The sequence below is a fragment of the Gymnoscopelus microlampas genome, assembly GCF_963454915.1.
Source record: "Gymnoscopelus microlampas genome assembly, chromosome: 11".
Classification (NCBI taxonomy): domain Eukaryota; kingdom Metazoa; phylum Chordata; class Actinopteri; order Myctophiformes; family Myctophidae; genus Gymnoscopelus; species Gymnoscopelus microlampas.
In genome coordinates, this window is record NC_139948.1 from 35,948,664 (window position 1) to 35,967,710 (window position 19,047).

The 19,047-nt window shown below is 43.3% G+C and overlaps 1 protein-coding gene across 2 annotated transcripts in view; it reads right to left on the reverse strand.

Moving 5' to 3' along the window:
- Positions 1–19,047, reverse strand: part of pde4a (phosphodiesterase 4A, cAMP-specific) — a 65,607-nt gene that overhangs the window by 18,371 nt on the left and 28,189 nt on the right. The window contains exons 1-7 of one of the 2 annotated variants that reach the window (XM_084073053.1): positions 10,374–10,770; positions 9,887–10,106; positions 6,186–6,353; positions 5,496–5,532; positions 4,433–4,506; positions 3,466–3,515; positions 1,986–2,098 (exon numbers count right to left, since the gene is read on the reverse strand). In XM_084073053.1, coding sequence (XP_083929179.1) covers positions 1,986–2,098; positions 3,466–3,515; positions 4,433–4,506; positions 5,496–5,532; positions 6,186–6,353; positions 9,887–10,106; positions 10,374–10,380 — 669 coding nt within the window. In that variant the 5' untranslated portion in view covers positions 10,381–10,770. Of the gene's footprint in view, positions 1–1,985; positions 2,099–3,465; positions 3,516–4,432; positions 4,507–5,495; positions 5,533–6,185; positions 6,354–9,886; positions 10,107–10,373; positions 10,771–19,047 lie in introns of those variants that run through there. The other variant, XM_084073052.1, reaches the window with a different exon arrangement.

A 19,047-nucleotide genomic window follows, 5' to 3' on the forward strand; every position in this document is an offset into this window, starting at 1 on the left:
CACACACACACACACACACACACACACACACACACACACACACACACACACACACACACACACACACAGTCACACAAAAATCTCCTTACAGCCTTTGTCCTTGTCCCTTCTATCACAATTGTAATGACACATGATTGACTACCTCGCTGTGAATGTAATGAAAACTGTAACCTATGAAATGAAATTCTAGAACATAACAGATGAGAGAACGGAACGCCGTCTCTTTAAGACAGAACGCTATTGAAGGAGCGCTGCCTCGATCCCATTCGTCGCTGACCACAACCACATGCTTTGCGGTGAGGGAGGCAAGCCAATGAGTGAAAGGGAAGGGCAGAGCCTGCTGCTGTTCGATAGCAACCAAGGTTACAGCAGAGACATCAGCATCAGGACCACTTCCCTCTGCCTCCAATGTCCTCCCAGGCTCCCACCCACAGACATCACCCCTCCCCTCTCTCTCTCCCTCTCTCCCTCTCTCTCTCTCTCTCTCACACACAAATGCATGCACACTTAGGAAGCCTAGCCATGCACACACTCAGACATTATGGCACCCATACCCATGGATGCAATACACAAATCCAACATTAAATACATTTGTACTGCTGCTGCTGCAAAAAGATATATATATATAAATAGATTACGTTAATTGGACTGTCACCTATGCCCTAATTATTTATATTTATATAAAATGTCACTCAGTGTAACGCAACGTTTTAAAATAAAATAATGCCCATTTTTCATAATCACAAGGTTATATATCAATGCTTGTACAATCAGAAATGTTACTAGCCAGTAAAAACAACATTATTTTATTTTGAATACCACATATTTGAAGTGTCACGGGTATAATGTACAAGTTGATGAAGGTTTGTTACAAAAAAATCCTGCCTGAAAAAGTGTTTGTCCATCTTAGTCAACAAAACAAAGTTATTGTATTTTAATGTATTATTATTATATTATTATATATATTATTTAATATTGGTTACACTGAATTACTATCTTGTTACCCTAAATGGCACATAACACTACAGTCCATAAATACTAAATGTGATTCCTTCAGCAATAACAATTATGGCCCTATGAACTAGGTCAAGGTACCTTGACCTATTGAGTCCTTATTTTTCCATTTAATATTTTCTTTAAATAAAATAATAGCATTACAAGTATTTATTCTGTGTGTTGCACTGAATGACATGTGTTTTGTTGGGAGATTTTGTCAACTCAACACATTCATAGAAGGACTTCAGTAGGTCCTCTTTGTTACTTATGACACACATAAAGTCATACTGTATATTCACATCATTAAAATTGCTTTTACCTGTGTTGCACTGAATGACATTGATTAAGTTCAAAATTCCTGACAAAAGTGATTTAAGTTTTTAAATAGGCTTACTTTTTCGTTTTAGTTGAACCAGTTTTTTTTGTTTAGTTTAGTTTATTTCAATTATCTTCAACAGTGTCCACAACATCACATCCAGTGTTAAATAACACTGGGGATGTTACTGTGTACGAAAACACAACGCAAGTATACATATACCACATATGTCAAGACAACAGTGGTGGGAAGTAGCTAATTACATGTACTCAAGTACTGTACTTAAGTACAATTTTTAGGTACTTTTACTTTACTCGAGTATTTCCAATTTTCAATACTTTTACTTCTACTCCACTACATCTCAGAGGCAAATATTGTACTTTTACTCAAAAACAATTATTTGACTACTTTAGTTCCTTTGTAGATTTGAATTGTTATTACAAAACATGTGAGGTATAGACCAATTATGTGTTTACCAACATTGAGACTGGATGCACAGGTGATTGTTTCATGCAATCAATTCTCAACCTGTTGTTCCAACCCCCTCTTGTGTGTTGGCTAGTGCTGCACGTCCTAGCAAGACCTGATAGAATGGGTTTCATTTACAACCCGTATGACGCTTGCAACCAGTGTGACGTTGTTTGTTAAGGGGTCTATACAGACAGGTGCGTACCTTGTTGGAGGCCATCTCACTGACAGAGCGGTGGGTCTGGATGGTCTCCAGCTGGTCCAGACACCAGTCCAGCTCATCCAGAGTCTCCCGAGCCATCTGCTGGTACGTCTCCTCTGGGGGGGACGCACACACGCACGTAGAAACACACACGCACGTAGAAACACGCACGCACGCACGCACGCACGCACGCACACACACACACACACACACACACACACACACACACACACACACACACACACACACACACACACACACACACACACACACACACACACACACACACACACACACACACACACATTTGTTTGTTTTTACTTTAATAGAATTGAAGGTACTAGGCATTTCTAATTTAATTTATATAATACTTTCTCTCTTTCCAAGGCAATGGGGAATTGGAGAATAATCTACATATGGATGATATGAAAGTCACTGTTTTTAATGTCTTGTTGAATGTCATGTTTTTATGTTATGTGTGAACCCCAGGAAGATTAGCTAGTGAGGGAGGATCCTAATAAACTCAATAAGCACGCACGCACGCACGCACGCACGCACACACACACACACACACACACACACACACACACGCGCGCATGCGGGGACCCATGCACACGGCACGCAGACACACAACTTAATTCCCAGGACCCCCAGTTGGCAACGGACCCTCATAACTCAGAGTGTACAAATTCTAACATTTGTACACTCTCTGAGAACTGTAAGGGTCCATTTGGTCCAAATAAGCCAGTCAAAATGTGGCAAGAACATTGACTGCCTTTGTTACATGTCTGGGGACATATCACCGTATGGAGCCTCATGATCAGAGGTGTGTAGCTCTGCCTGGAAAAATAATCATAATAATATTGTAGTTAAATGTAATTTGTGATGCACTGGACATTTGGTTGTGTGAGCAGTGGTGGAAGAAGTAGCTACTCAAATGTTGTACTTAAAAGTATCAATTCCTCAATGTAGAAACACTCTGTTACAAATACAATTTCTGGTAATAAATATTTACTTAGTACAAAAGTATTGCCATCACAATATACTTAAAGTACCAAAAGTAAAAGTACTCATTATGCAGAACGTCCCATTTCACAAGTTCAATTATGTATAAAAATCTTTTGAAAATAGCAGATCTACAAGCTCACAACGCGTTGCAAAGGGACGTGTTGTGAGCTTGTAGATCGGCTATTTTCAAATAGCCAAAGTGTATAGAGGGCTGGTTAATGTACGTTTCAGTTACTTCAAAGTAACTATAGTAAAAAGTAAAAAGTACAATATTTGCCTCTGAGATGTGGTGGAGTAGAAGTAAAAGTATTGAAAATTGGAAATACTCCAGAAAAAATACCTCAAAATTGTACTTAAGTACAGTACTTGAGTAAAAGTACTTAGTTACTTCCCACCAATGTGTGTGAGTATGTCTGTTAGAGAGAAGAAAATCTGTGAAATGATTTTAAAAACCTATAGTGTGAATCAAACATACCAGAGAGTGTAGCCTGAGGTACAGTGGGTTGGCTTGTCACTGGTGACCTCCTGTGGACAAATGGATCATTACATTAGATGTGAAACAATATGCTGCTGCCCCCTGCTGGTAACTTATGAGTAATTATTCCATCAACAAAAGAACATTTCAGCAGCACAAATATGCATTTATTGCATCATGTAATTCGTTCATGTGGTGCATAAAAAGAGATAATATGAGTGGGACACGGTCACATTCTATGCCGAGGGCTTTAAATATAATGAAAAGTACACATTTGGATTAAAACATCACATGTTTGAACAATACAGATAAACAGGCCCCTTTTTTTACCCCATGCATTCAAGTAGCCAAAAATAGTTTTTTTATGGAGCCTCTGCTCAGCCCTCCTCTAGAAGAGCTAGATTTTTTTGCAGTCTTACATAATAAAATCCTCAGTCTTCATTTAATTTTGAGATTGTTGAAATGGACCCAAATGTTGACAGAGTTAAACGAACACTGAGGGTTTTTACTGTGAATGGGGGAGGTATTTCCAGGGCATACCGCTGCATAATTATAGATGCTGGTAATTCTATGGGCGCATTGCTGTATATATATATCATATTGATGAAGCGCTAAAAGCCTGCCAACTCATGCTCCCCTGTCTATTGCATTACAAAGGGAGGTAATTTTAGCTCTATTGACCATCTCCATTGTCTGGATACAGACTCCGGGATGTACATCAGGGGATATGAGGCGCTCGCACAGTACCGGGACAACATATTGAAAACACCAACGCCAAATAACACCACTTATTTTTCTCTCCTCTCGCACGGTCTAACAGGAACGAGCTATCTGATACTGTGGATGATAAATGCATTCCGGTGGGAGCGCAGATGGGCTAACACAAGCAATGACACACTACTAAATAAACTTATAGGCGTGACCAAAGTGATTTGGGAGGGCCGGCGGGCATGATGATGATACTGACTTGTTTGTGGGTGATGTTGTGACATTGGCGAGGATGGTGAAGTTGCTCCTTACAGTTCGTAGGCTGGCCAACACCTGGATAAGGGAGGCGAGGGGGGGGGGGGGGCAGACAAAATAAAGTCACTGCACTACTTAGACAGAAGTACCTGGAGTGTATCACAGTGGACAATGACATGATGGTCATATGCCAGATGAGATGAGATGATGTCACCAGTGTCACCATAACACTAAAGTGTCACCATAACAATAAAGCACAAGCTTGAACCTTGAACCATCGTGGGTCTGAACTTTGGCTTGAGTCTGAGCCAAGGTATAAGTATGGGCCTATAGAAAGCAAGCACATGACTGAGCATGTCAAATTTGTCCTTTAGCATGTCACATTTGTTTGAGCATGTCAAATTTGTCCTTTAGCATGTCACGTTTGTTTGAGCATGTCAAATTTGACTGAGCACGTCAAATTTGTCCTTTTAAAATGTCCTTTTATAATGTTTTTTTCCTTTTATGTAAAGCACATTGAATTGCCTTGTTGTTGAAAGGTGCTATACAAACAAACCTTCCATGTCTTGCCTTGACTTGTCTTGAGCAACTTTCACTCGTTGTTGAATAATATTTGACCAGGAGTTTCTATACTTTCACTCAAGTACTGCGGTTGAGTACTTAATTGTCCACCACGGCTAATTATTGCCAAACTTTCAAGGCATTTACAACTATAGACGCTTTTCATGGCAGCCAAATTGGCATGAAATAGTAGTGTAATGTTACTTTCTTCAGGTGTTATCAATGATCCTAATTAATTTAGCAGCACCCTGACTCTGTTTGACCTGAATGGAACACAACCTCTATCAGTGTTAACACCTGTGAAGAAAATAACATTACACTGCCGTTAAAAGGGAGCATTAACTACCTTATACTTGGTTGTTGTACGTCCGACAAATAATCTAAAATAATCTTATATAAGATTATTTAACATTTGTTGAAGATTTTCACCTATGACATACCCAAAATAGGGATGCCAGGTTGAAAGTGGTAAAAAGAAAAACTCAAGTAGGAGAGTGAACACATACCTGAGCAAAAGGGGTGACTATCATGTCTTCGGCGTGCCTGTGGCGTAAGGGATGAAAACAAAGGAAAGCAAGTAAATAAGAATAGGAGTGTTTAGGCTGGACAAACACAGCTGTGTTACTTTAAGTGCGATAAGGTTCATACTGGTCGCTATAGCTGTGAACTGGATGTTTACGTACAGGACTATGTGGATCTAAACAGAGCAACAGTGCCGAAATTTACTAATGGAAGGTTCAGACGGTTGGAATTTTCAGAGAGATGAGCCAGGAAATACAGTTGAACAGCCAATGCTAACAGGATTTGGTATGATTTCATTATCATAATTCTACTGTAATTACAATTATTATTCAATGCCAAGCAAGTGGGCCTTTTCAGGTCAAGGACCACCAAATTGATATGTACATATTTGGCCGGGGATCCCCGTTTGAAAAGATTTGGTGCCAGTGACACCCATAAGATAAGATTTGTCAAGATTTGTCAACATTTTATGCAAAGCTTTGTGAGCTTGTAGATTGGCTATTTTCGAAAAGCCCCCAAAAAAACTGTTCCTTATTTTGTTGGGATCGCCCTGGGACCCCTCAAGGACCTCTGGGGGTCCCCGGACCCAATTTTGAGAACCAGTGCTCTAAACCACACACTACAGGTGACCTGTGGTCCGTGTGATGGAGTTGGGACAATGACCTGGTACTCACCCCTCACTGTTGATGGAGGAGTTGCGTGACATGGTTTTGGGGGACATGTCATAGTCTGAGTCTGAGCGATACAGGAAGGACTCCCTGCGCTGGCTCTGGGGGTGCAGCACCAACCCATGGGCGTCCATGGGACTGCGGCCTGGTGACGGACCATTCTCAGAGTCAAAGCTGAAGGGGACAAAAAGGGACAAGTACAAAATTAATTAAAACAATTTACACAAAGAATAATAGAGATTTGTATGCAGGAAAATCCAGAGTGTTAGTTTAACTCAGGACTTTACATCCAGCTGTTTTTTCTTTTAAGGCCGACAGCCCTGATGAATTTAATTTGAATGTATTGAAGTGTTTGTCGGCCAGTATGGTGAGTAATTTCCTTCGATTAAACAAGGCTAAAAGTGAAGTGCCCATTGTTGCCTCTGATAGCATTGTTCCTAAGGTGCCTGCTGGATATTGGGTCCCTCAAAACCAATTTGCACTCCAACCTTAGAAACCTTGGCGTCAGTTTTGATCAGGCTATATGCGCCTCGACACACACATCAAGTCGGTGACCCATACATGTTTCTTCCACCTGAGAAACACTGCAAAACTCAAGTCAGTTGTCTCACACCCTGTGTTAGAGATGATTATATTCATGCTTTTGTCTCCTCACGCCTGGATTATTGAAAACCACTTTTCACATGCCTCAGTAAAGCGTCCATGGATTGTCTGCTGCCAGACTGTTAACCAGGTCCAGCAGAAGGAGTCACATTACTCAGGTCCAAGGCAGACCTCCGGCTCCTTGCACTGCCTTCCTGGTGCTCACATGTAGAGCTCTGCATGGTCAGACACCTGAATGTATAATTGACCTGCTCCAACATAATGTTCCCAGTAGGACCCTAAGGTCTGCTGAACGGTGTCTACTAGTTATTCCCCTAAAAACAAAAGAATGAAAAGATGACTGAGCCTTTCAGTCTGTAGCTCCCAAACCTTGGCATGCCCTTCCACAGGTCTCGAGAGCTGCAGCCTCTGTGGACATCTTTAAGAACCACTGTTCAAACAAGCATTTGCGGAATGACCTTGATGTTATCCTCCATGTGTGTAATGTGTCTGCTGTCTTGCATTTTTGATTAACTACAGCTTTTTTCCAGAGCTTTTACCACAGCCCCCTTATATGGCCATAACAGAGATCCCAGCTCTCCTTTTTTTTACATGCAAAGGACAAACAAATATATTTATGTTATAGTATATTTTGCACAATAAAATGTGTACAGGTGCTTTCTTGATCCACAAAAACCTTACAACCCGAGTTGTGTGTTTGCATTGCCTACCCAACCTGGAAGATAATTGGCCAAGGGCCCCTTTGAGTTTTAATCTGTCCCTCCTCAGAAAGGAAGGTGGGGAGAAAGATATGACAGCTGTTTTAAATTGACACTGAAGATCTCACAGATCACTGTACAGAGACGTTACAGACGTTACAGGCTACATGCATGCATGTTCAGATAAGGCATGCTCAAAATGAACACACCGCACAGTGGCAGATTCTGTTAGGTTGGAGATCGCCTGTTGTTAAGACGTCTGGAGTGAAATCATTTGAGGGCACAACGAGACAGCTGTCCACACAGCATCAATCCAGCACAACGCTGACTGACACTGAGCCCATAATGCATTGGGAACACTCTGCCAGATCCGCTCGACAATGACCTTCTCACAAGATGACGGTAAACAAAACCAAACACAGTAAGGTCCCAGGTCAGTCGCACCGTGATCACTGTTGTCCACAAAGACCCGTAGTGACAAAGCACTGTTTCCACCTAAACAACAGCTCTTGAATTCAAATGAATTCACACCAAATGCCCTTCAATCTAAATGAAGGGCATAGTGAGATCTACGTTATAGCATTGGCAAGGATGGTTTTGTGTTTCAAATGATATAACATGAAGGCCATTTTCAAACTTTAGAGTGAAAAATTCAAATTTACTGTATGTTTTGAAGCCAACTTCATTCTCTCAATCATCAAGCCTTTCCTCAAACTTTTGCTTTTAACCACCTTCAACCTGGTATCCCTAGTTTGGGCATGTCATTAAACCATACTGTAGGTGAAACAAAACAAAAAGTCTAAATCAAAAACAGTTCAACAACTTCAAAGGCACATGTCAAACTAACCCTTTAGAAATCAAAGTGGCTCTTAAAAGAGGCTCTCCCTCACAGTAGAAAGGGAGGGGGTGACCACTACTGCCACCCACCACCCACCACCCCTATCGCCAATGGTTTGCAACCAGAATTATACAACTAAATAAATGGCAACATGGAACATACAACAACACTCTTCACAATAGACTCGTTATCAATTTCCAAACTCAAATAACCATGCAATAATACAACAATAAACTGTAGTTTGTGCCCCGAGGCATGCTGGGAAAGCTCCATCACATTGGCAGACCCCTTAAATTGAGAGCGAAGCACACTGTGTATTTATATTTACTTCAAAAATGGTCCGAGTAGGAACCACTCTTAAGCCATAGAAATAATGTGTGAACATGGTCCCAGATCAAACCTTGTCATCAGACACTTTCCACAGTAATAATTAATCCCCATGTCTCAGTATCACCGTTGTCATTCTCTTAGAGAGAGAAAGGTGCCCTCTTTTGTGTGAAGAGAATTGGTATTTTCTTTTAACTGGAGTACGGCCGTGTTAATGCACAGGCATTATTAGGCACGTGTCTATCTGATCTGGTGGAGGGGGGCCTGAAAATGAGAAAATGTTTTTATTTAATTTCTTTACATTATATATATGTATTTTATTAATTTATGTAAATGTTACTTAATTATATAAAAGATATTTTCAGGTTCTGCTATCGTGATACTATTGGCCAGCACCGTTACTGTGACATGTTATGTGGTGAGGTGACGAGCACGTGCACCAGTGTGTGAACGCGCAGCTCGGTGTTTCAATCAATATCGCTTTACGTTCTGCTCAAGCGCTCAACAATTATGTAACGTGTTTCACAAAATAAAAGATCAGTAAGTTTATCATTAACATGGCAGAGTTCACAGGCATCCTTTTTTAATTCAGTGGTGAATTTAGAATCCATGCATCTCTATGATGTAAAATACATCACAAGTGTATGCTGGGGGTGCCCTCTGCAAACTTTATTCACTAATCCATCAAACTTTCAGAGTAATTATGAGAGTTTGAATTCAGCATTTCCTCACAATCTAATCCATCTATCTATGGTCATTATTGCACAGCAAAACCCTGAGTTTTGCTATTTGGGTATTCAGTGTCCATTTTTACACCACGTATGAATGTACAGTATACTGAGGGTTTGACTGCGTATAGCCCGTGGAAGGGACCAGAGTGTGCATTATTATCCCTATCGTTAATAACAATAAACTCATGACATTATATTACTTTATATTACTTTACATTAGTATTTATCCACCATTCACCATATTCACTATTAAGCTAGAACAACAAATTGGGAAAAAACCTGCTGCTGAAAGGTTTAATTAAATACGTCCTTGAGGAGCTCTTTGTAATATCAAAACCAATGTTTTTCAGCCTTGCTCTCTCACACACACACACACACACACACACACACACACACTGGCACGCATGCACACACGCTGGCACACACACACACGCACACAAATACCACCATACAATCAAGTCAGCTTCAGCACTCCTCTGGACTTAAAGGGACGGTGAGAGAGACGTGTACCTGTAATAACAGTGAGATGATGAGCGTCTGCGCTCCTGAATGCTGCGGTTCAGTTTCATGCGACGGAAGAGAGAGGAGCCCCCGTGTCCCCGAGGCTGATCGGGGGACACGGGTGAGGCCTGGGTGGGGGCATTGGAGGTGGAGGTGGTGAGAGGAGGGCACTCCTGGGTCTCCAACAGTGTCAGCTGTCGTGTTAGCTTCCTCTGACTCATCTCTGACGCTTTTGGTCCCAGCGGGGCAGAACAGTTGAAGAAATGTTTAAATCCCCCCCATACACACACACACACACACACACACACACACACACACACACACACACACACACACACACACACACACACACACACACACACACACACACACACACACACACACACACACACACACACAGTATTCAAACCACTTCAAAGTGGTTCAGATGAGCTTTCTTCTCGCTCCCCGCCTCCTATGCAGTCCCCTTCATCCCACTTTTAGTACCCCAACTCACGTCTCATGCAGGAACGAGGGTCAGAACAAAATGGTCCCCCAGTCCAAAAATAGTCTACTATCAGATCCTGATCCTTGCCTTATCGTCCTGGTTTCCTAATCATCTGCTGTGGGAAGAGTCAACATGCACGCATCCCTGGGTGCTGAACTTCCAATTTCGCCCTCTCACTATGTCCCCTTGCCTTTACATAGGTCTCTGTGTGTCCCTGTCTGTGTTTGCAGATCTGTTTGAGGCTCGCGTGTCAGCGGTGAGGCTTTGCGGTACGTGCAGTTCCTGTCTGAGCCAGCCTCTTTTCAAGTTGGTGCTTCTGATATTTCACCACCTCGGCTCTCTCTCAGCCCTTGGCCGGGACCGGCCCCGTCACGTTTCTTGGCTGTCCTTGGTTCTCCACCTCACACTGGCGGCTCCTCCCCCTCTCTCAACCATCGTGCAACTGTCAGCACACATCCCAGAGGGGCTGGTGGGTCATCATTTGGAAATGTTCCTAATTTGCCTCTTTCTTTCATTTCACTTTTGGTATCTGTTTCATTTGCCCCTGTCCCCACGCCCTCCAACCGCAAGCATATTGGGCCTCTCACGCTCCTTATCTCACACCTTGCAGTTCCTCTTGCACTAACAGGAAGACAGATAGATCAGGCGACAGTACAGACCACAGGCACTTGACTAGAGAAAGAGAAAAACTACAGAGGGTTTGGATGGAAGTAAGAAATCACCCCAGAAGGAGGAAGGGACAGCAGAGAAAATAAAGACAACAAAGATGGGTTGAGTCACAGCCCTGTGTAAATGTTTACATATTCCACCAAAGTGCATGCAAGGTTTGCGCCCAAAACATGTTGTATTTTGACATCAACAGCATTGCTCACCGACCGCACATTCCTTGGCCTTTGGATATGAACAGATTCAGACTCTTAATCTAGCGTAATATACTGTGGGAAGGACAACTGGACCATGAAATGGCTTGGAAGGGAGCACATAGGGTCTACCGCAAGTACTCACAGATGACACGGCTGACAATTTATTAAAGGCATGAGCAGGTTTTTTTTGTTGTTGTAGTTTTGTTTAGTTTTTTCATTTACTAGTATTTCATCATTTTAACTCAGTATGCAGATATTGTTTTGCTGGTGAGGGTGTGTGTGTGTGTGTGTGTGTGTGTGTGTGTGTGTGTGTCTCTCTCTCTCTCTCTCACACACACACGCACGCGCACACGCTTTATTTTTCTCTCTATACATACACAGTATAGATGGGTTACATTAGGGCACCTGCCATTCCAAAAGTCTGTGCATGGCCCCCGGGTGTGTACATGTGCATGTGAATATGTGTGAGAGCAATGTTTATTATGTTAGCGCGCAAGGGAGAGCATGTGTACTTACTTAGTACTATACTTATGTCTGTCTGTGCATCCGTCTGTGTGCATCTGTGATTTACATTTTTAGAGACAACGAGCAGATAGAGAGATAAAGGCTGAGATTCTATCTTGTGTGAGCGACGAGCGTGCAGCATGAGATTTTGCACGTGCACCTGTGCACATGCCAAAGAAGAAAGCTTGCGAATATCTGCTTTTCTGTCTGCCTTCTTTTGCAAGAGCTGAGCAGCGAAGCGAGCCGACTGGCGTCTAATTTATCCTTCGTTGTACAACGGTGCTATGCGCTGAAAATAACAGATTTTCAAGCTCACAATGCAACATGGATGCAACGCATCGTGGGCTTGTAAATCGGTTATTTCTGCCACGCGATACTGACATATAATGAAGTATAAATCGGGCTTGACACATGGATTAAGTGTTCCACCTTTCAATGAGCTGCACTGAAGAACACAATGAAAATAAAACGTCTTGTCAAGTCCCCTGTCCCTCTCCCCCTCCTCCTCCTCCCCCGCCTCCTCCTCCTACCATCGTTTTCCATATTCAACAGTTCATGTCTTTTCTGTCACTCCCTTTTCCCTTTAAGCAGGGGCGACGGAAAGCAAGGGCAGCCACTCAAAGTGAGTCATGTGCGTGTGTGCTCACACACACACACACACACACACACACACACACACACACACACACACACACGCGCGCGCGCGCACACACGCACACACGCACGCACGCATACACACACAAACGCACCTACAGTGCACGTGTGTACACACACACAAACGCTGTACTGTATATACACTGCAACAATCCTGAGAGTGTAACATTTTATCCATAGGGGCCCATTTTTACATGCACGCACACGCACACACTCGCACGCACTCACACGCGCACGCCACACACACACACACACACACACACACACACACACACACACACACACACACACACACACACACACACACACACACACACACACACACACACACACACACACACACACAGGAAAAACCCTTACGGACTCATTTGATTCTATCTGCACACTCTCAGAGTTACATTTATAGTCTGGATTTCGCAGTGCACACTCTGTATTTATGCAGTGTGATTACAAGGCAGGCTGTGGGAAGCTCTTTTGGTTCACAGTGGACAATGACATGATGATCACATGCCAGATGAGTGAGTCTCTGTCAGGATAGCAGAGGCAGTGGTGGACAGTAACAAAGTACATTTACTTAACCAGTGGTACTGCACTTAACCACTTGAACCTTCAAACTGGACTATTCACCACTATTCACTATTCAGCTAGAACCAAAAAATTGGAAAAACCTGCTGCTTAAAGGTTGAATTAAAAACGTCCTTTGAGAGCTATTCGTAATATCAAAAACAATGTTTTTCTGCCTCTCTCACACACGTGCGCGCACGCACGCACGCACACACACACACACACACGTCGATCAACAAGCATCCAGCTGGCATTTTTTTTACTAATGCCCCCCCCCCTAGAATAAGGACGCTGGGGTTCAATTTAAGGGGTTAAGTACATTTTTGGAGTATCAGTAATTTACTTGAGTATTAGCATTTTTTGATACTTGCGACTTTCACTCCATTACATTTCAAAGACAACTATTGTACTTTTTTTTCACCATATTTTTAGGAAGGGGAAAAAAGTACATCATGAATTAACCTCTTAAAGCCCCACTATGTAATGTTGGGTATCAGTGGCCACTTTGGACACAAATGGCAGCCAACGTTATTGCTGTCATTACCCAAGATTCTCTGCGTCCCTGCTCAGTCATGCTATTGACTTGAGATCTATGTTTGAATCTTTTGTCTGAATGCGGCATGGCTTTGCAGGAACTATCAGTGAATGAAGTTTTGGTGACCTACCCTATTTCAAATATAGTGGACAATAGCCAGTCTATAAGCTATGTTGTGAGTGTGTTGCGAGCTTGTAGCGCTGCTATTTTCACTATTATTCATACTTTTTGGAGATTTCCTGAAAATCTTTGCATTTTTTATGTCAAAATTTCAATAAATCTATTTTTAAAAGCAAGTACTCCAGTATTTTAACTCAAGTTGACAGAGCAATTTTCACTTAACATAACATCTGACCAGGAGGAGTATACTGACTGAAATAATGGGGTTGCGTACTGTCCATCACTGTCAGAGATGGCAGAGGAGCATATTAAAGCTGTCTGTCAAGTGGCTCCACTATGTACCTGAACCGCCCATTGGGGCCAAATGACGCATATTCATCATCTGACTGTAGAGCGAGCTGCAATAATGGCCATATTTAAACAACACAATTCTGGCTTGTACTGAGAGATGCAGCCACTGACCTGGAAAATTTAGAGCTCATTTATCGCTTGCACGACGCCCGCACGACATTTAGCTGAGTGGTATTTTGGCTGAGATATCGTATACAGCTGCATTATTCTGACTGGGCTATCAAATTTCCGAGAGAACTGGGTAAAAGAATATATCCAACATCTTCGGAGGGCACCCCTGTGTGCCACAGAGATGAGGGAAAATGCAACATTTTAATTTTCCTGCAGTGACACTTAAAGGCCTCTGTCTTGAACTGACATCTCCTGACAACGTCGGGATATTAGATTGCTCCTTTGGGGGCACCAAAGGCCCGAGTGCGAGTGTTACGGGCGCAACATGGGCTCTGCCTGCAAGTCTCTCTCTCTCTCTCTCTCTCTCTCTCTCTCTCTCTCTCTCTCTCTCTCTCACTCACTCACAAAACTCGATACAGAGCTATATCAACCATTAAAAATAAAAGGATGTCTGTCATCTTAGCAATCGTGACCTTCTTTTCCAGAAATGAATGCATTCCATAAAATAATTATGCCTGTGAAGTGCCTTCATGTCTTTTTATTTTTATTATTTTTTATTTAGTGGTTATTCCAATTGACTGACAAAGCCGGATGCAGCACGGTGGATTTGAGCCCACAGTGGCATTTTACCACTGTGCCACCCGAGCGCCCTGGTGCCTGCATGTCTTGATGTCGCTCTCCTTCTCTTTCTATCTCGCCCAAACACTCGCTCTCTGCCTCCCTCAATCTTTCTCTCTGTCCAAATTATTATTCCGGTTCACACAGGGCAAATGCGAGTGAATAGTGAACATGAAAAATCTGTATGATACAGCGATAATGAGTAGGCCTACCGATTTATGTGAGTTTGGGACAAAATCTGCAGTTTACATTAACAACATGATATCAGCATGTGACTGCAATGTCACATGCTCTGCAATGTCCCTTAGCTCCGAGCTCGGTAAAATCTGCACATGGCTCGCTGATAACAACCTGTCATTATAGGTAAAACTGAATCCATTCTTTTTGGGTCCAAAATCAACCTCAGTAAGGCCACATACTTCACGATTAGTGGGTGACAATGTTCACATGGGTGACAACAAGGAAAGAAGAGATTACCTATCTGGGTTGTATTTTAGATAACAATCTTTCCGGTGATAAAATGGAAACAAAAGCAATCAAGAAAGTCAACCAAAGAATACGATTTTGGGCAATTATCTCCTCGTTGTTCAGTGGGAATGCACTGAGGACACTAGCTGGAGTACTCATCCAATGCCATTTTGACTATGCATGCACCTAATGCCACGGTACAAAACTACAGACCTCTCAAAGCAAACTAATCAGACTACTACTTGACCTCACACCTACTGTAGGACTCACCTAACCCCTGCTCATTATGCTAGGGGATGGCTCAGGGTAGAGAGGACAGAGTACAGCAACTTGCAATGGACCTGGTTTTCAAGATACTCAAGGGACCAGTGCCGTCAAAGTACTTCAAAAGAGTGAGGAAACACCCACGGGCACAACACCAGAGGGAGCTCCACTAATCCTATTTCCCCCATATTCGGTACAAATATTCATTCTACTATTATGCCACCAAAATGTGGAATGCCCTACCACCAGACATCAAAAAGTGTGACTTCCTAAAAAACGCCATAAAAGAGAATCCTGTCTGCAATTTGCAACTGGACCTAAACAAGTCTTCTAGCTTGCCAAAATAAATTATCCCACAGTTTTTCTGAAAATATACATTTACTCCTAGTATTGATGATTTCTTGTATAGTATTGAATGTCCTTATATGTCTTTATATGTATTGATGAATTGAATACACAGGACCACAATGGAAACAAGCCCTCAGGGCTTTTTGTGTTATCCTTTTAGCATTATTGTATAACTGTACCTCTGTACTGCAAACTAAAGCATTCAATCAATCAAAGTAGTTGTAGCAAAACGTGTGTTTGGCAGATAATGCTAAATTGCAGAAAATCTAGTTAGGTGGGCCGAACTAGATTTCTAGTTAGGTGAGTGAGACATATTTCCTATCCACAGAAATGTGGGCTCTGACCCAGAAGAACTTCTGGGAACTCAGATTAGGTGGAAATGGGTGTGGCCTATATGGGGGTTGCGACATGATCCAAGGAATCCAGGAGGAAATTTAGTTGCCAAAACGTAAATCCACATAAATGTGGTCTCTGGCCCAGAAGTTCTCGCCCCTCCCGTTTTCATGCGAAAGCTGGCGAGAACTTCTGGGAAATCAGATTAGGTGGAAATGGGCGTGGCATACATAGGGGTTGCGACATGATCCAAGGAATCCAGGAGGACATATAGTTAGTTGCCAAAATGTGAAGTGGCCTGATATAGCGCCACAAGTGGGCTGATCTGAGACCGCCGATTAGCTGTACACAGAAAGACACACGGACGGACGGACACATGGATGGATGGACACGCACAGGGGTGAAAACGTGATGTTCGCCTCCCGTCCTATCGACCTGGCAGAGATAATTAGTTTTCTCTGCTTTGCGCTCGCTTCAAAAACTCAGGAAGATGATTTACATGTCATCTAGTATACTGAAGCCTTCTAAATGACTTTGAAGCTTGCCTCAGTGCGGCGGTGATTAGTTTAATTAAACTATGGAGGAGATTTGTTTTACAATCCTTGCTTTGACCCTCGCCAGACATTGATTATTCAGTTACAATAATAATCACCGAGACCCTGTCTGGGGTGAACTACAGCCACATCAGCATTTCCTCCATAAAGGCCCATGTCAGCTGTAATCTGCCTGCACTGTCCTGTATTATACTGCTGTTAATCAGTCTTTCCCAAGGGGGAGGGGATGAAGGAACCCTCCTTTTAAGCTATCCCCCGCTCTCTCGCTCTCTTTTTCTTTTGTCATTCACTCTAAGTTAATGATTAACCTGCCTCAGTCCATTATAACCCATCTCAAACCACACGCACGCACGCACGCACGCACGCACGCACGCACACACACACACACACACACACACACTCACACACACACACACACACACACACACACACACACACACACACACACACACACACACACACACACACACACACACACACACACACACACACACACACACACACACACACACACACACACACACACACACACACACACACACACACACACACACACACACACACACACACACAGAGCAAGGGTCTGTGCTCTGGGCCTCTGTGGAGGATGTCAATTTCCGGCGTCCACTTCCTTTTCTGCCAAACAAGCAGACGTTTATTTCTGTACGTACAATCTCAACCTCTCTCCATCGCCCCATTGGGCATGCCGTGGCTCAGCCAGGCATTTAGCACCTGGCTGATACAGTATGGGGGGGTGGAGGAGTGGAAGAGGAAGGTAGTAAAATGGGAGAGAGGGGGGGGGACGTGTAATATTGTATATTGCTGCTTTTTATGGGCTCATCATACAATCACAGCTGTGCTCTGCAGCTGTTTGAGTCGTTCTGTCAACCCAGAACCTGATCTGGAGTTAAATTAACACTCAAGAGTTTCCTTTATATATTTTTGTTTTTTGTTTTCAAGTTTTCTTCCATGGGCAGGGACATGCTTTCAGGGGGATTGGCCCGTGACTAATGGTTCTCGGATGACTCGGTTCAACGTGGGTTTGTAAAGTCTGCCTGCCTCAGCTCACCTTTAGTGCTTCTCAGTTCTCAGTCCCAGCTCAAGGATAAAGGGCACACTTTCAGTCTGCCGGCACTTTAATAGTGACATTAACATCACAGATCACAATATCCGAGAGGCTGCTGATCTGTGTGTGTGTGTGTGTGTGTGTGTGTGTGTACGCACACACGCGGCTTCGTGCCACATGGGCCCAGACAGGACATCTGGCCATCAGAACCTCATCTGAGTGGGCCTGGGATAGGGATAAACCAATTACATAAAGGGAGAAGAGAGAGAGGAAAGAGCAGAGAGAGAAAAGTGGATGAGTGAAGTAGAAAGAGAGTGATAGGTCATTCCCAAAACAGCAGGCAATCCCTTGACACTATCTGCTACCACTGTCTGTCTGGCATGGATGGGGAGAACCTCACTGTGCTATGGTCAGATAACGAAGCTGGGGGATTTACAGCAGATTATCCTGCCCGCAAGATCACTGATCCAGCTCTCAATGGTCCGCTTCAAGCGCCAACAGCCGAGTGCAGGCAGATCCCTTCGCGACTGGCAAAATGCCTTGAAGGAAAGGGATTTCTTTCATGAATGCCCTTTACGTTACAAACAGCTTTTGCTTCCGCACCTGTACCTGATGCCAGGCCTACACTCTCATTGTGACAGAGCGATCCCCTAAAGCCATCTGAGAATATTCGTGTGACAGACAAGGGACAAGTCACCCAGATTAATTAATATGCGATACAGACACGCGCAGCTCCCAGCGCGCCGTTTATTTCACCCGCCTAACTTGGCCTGTGTCACTCATGTTGTTTGTCTAGGTGTCTGCGTTCTCCTCAATCCACCAGAGACACCCATCACCTCCCATTTCCATCAGTGGGTGTCTGCGCTCCTTGCAACTCTCACAGGAGTCCCTATACCCGGTTAGGAAATCTTCTCTGTCGCTTCTCCCTCTGTGTTCTGCGTTGCGCAACCACAATTGACTCTCTTCTCAGCCGTTCTGATCTAGCTCTATCACTTTTCTTACTTGTAGACTGTAAGTACAATTGGCACATGTGAAACTGTACGCTCTGGGGTGCGGCATGCTTCTACAGCTGTTTCACTCACATCACATCCTCCTTCACACCCATCTTCACACAACCTCTATATTAGTTGACTTGCGACGTGGGACCCGAGTCGGACATAAGTCACCAAAATCAGGACTTGACGTGAGACTTGATCTCTGAGGCTGAACTTAAAAACAGCCCTGTGTTTGATTATGTTCAGCATGTTTAGAGGAATGTCTCATATTACAGTAATGGCGTCCCAAAGGGGGCCATATTTGAAAATATCTAAATACCTTAGGGCCGACTGCA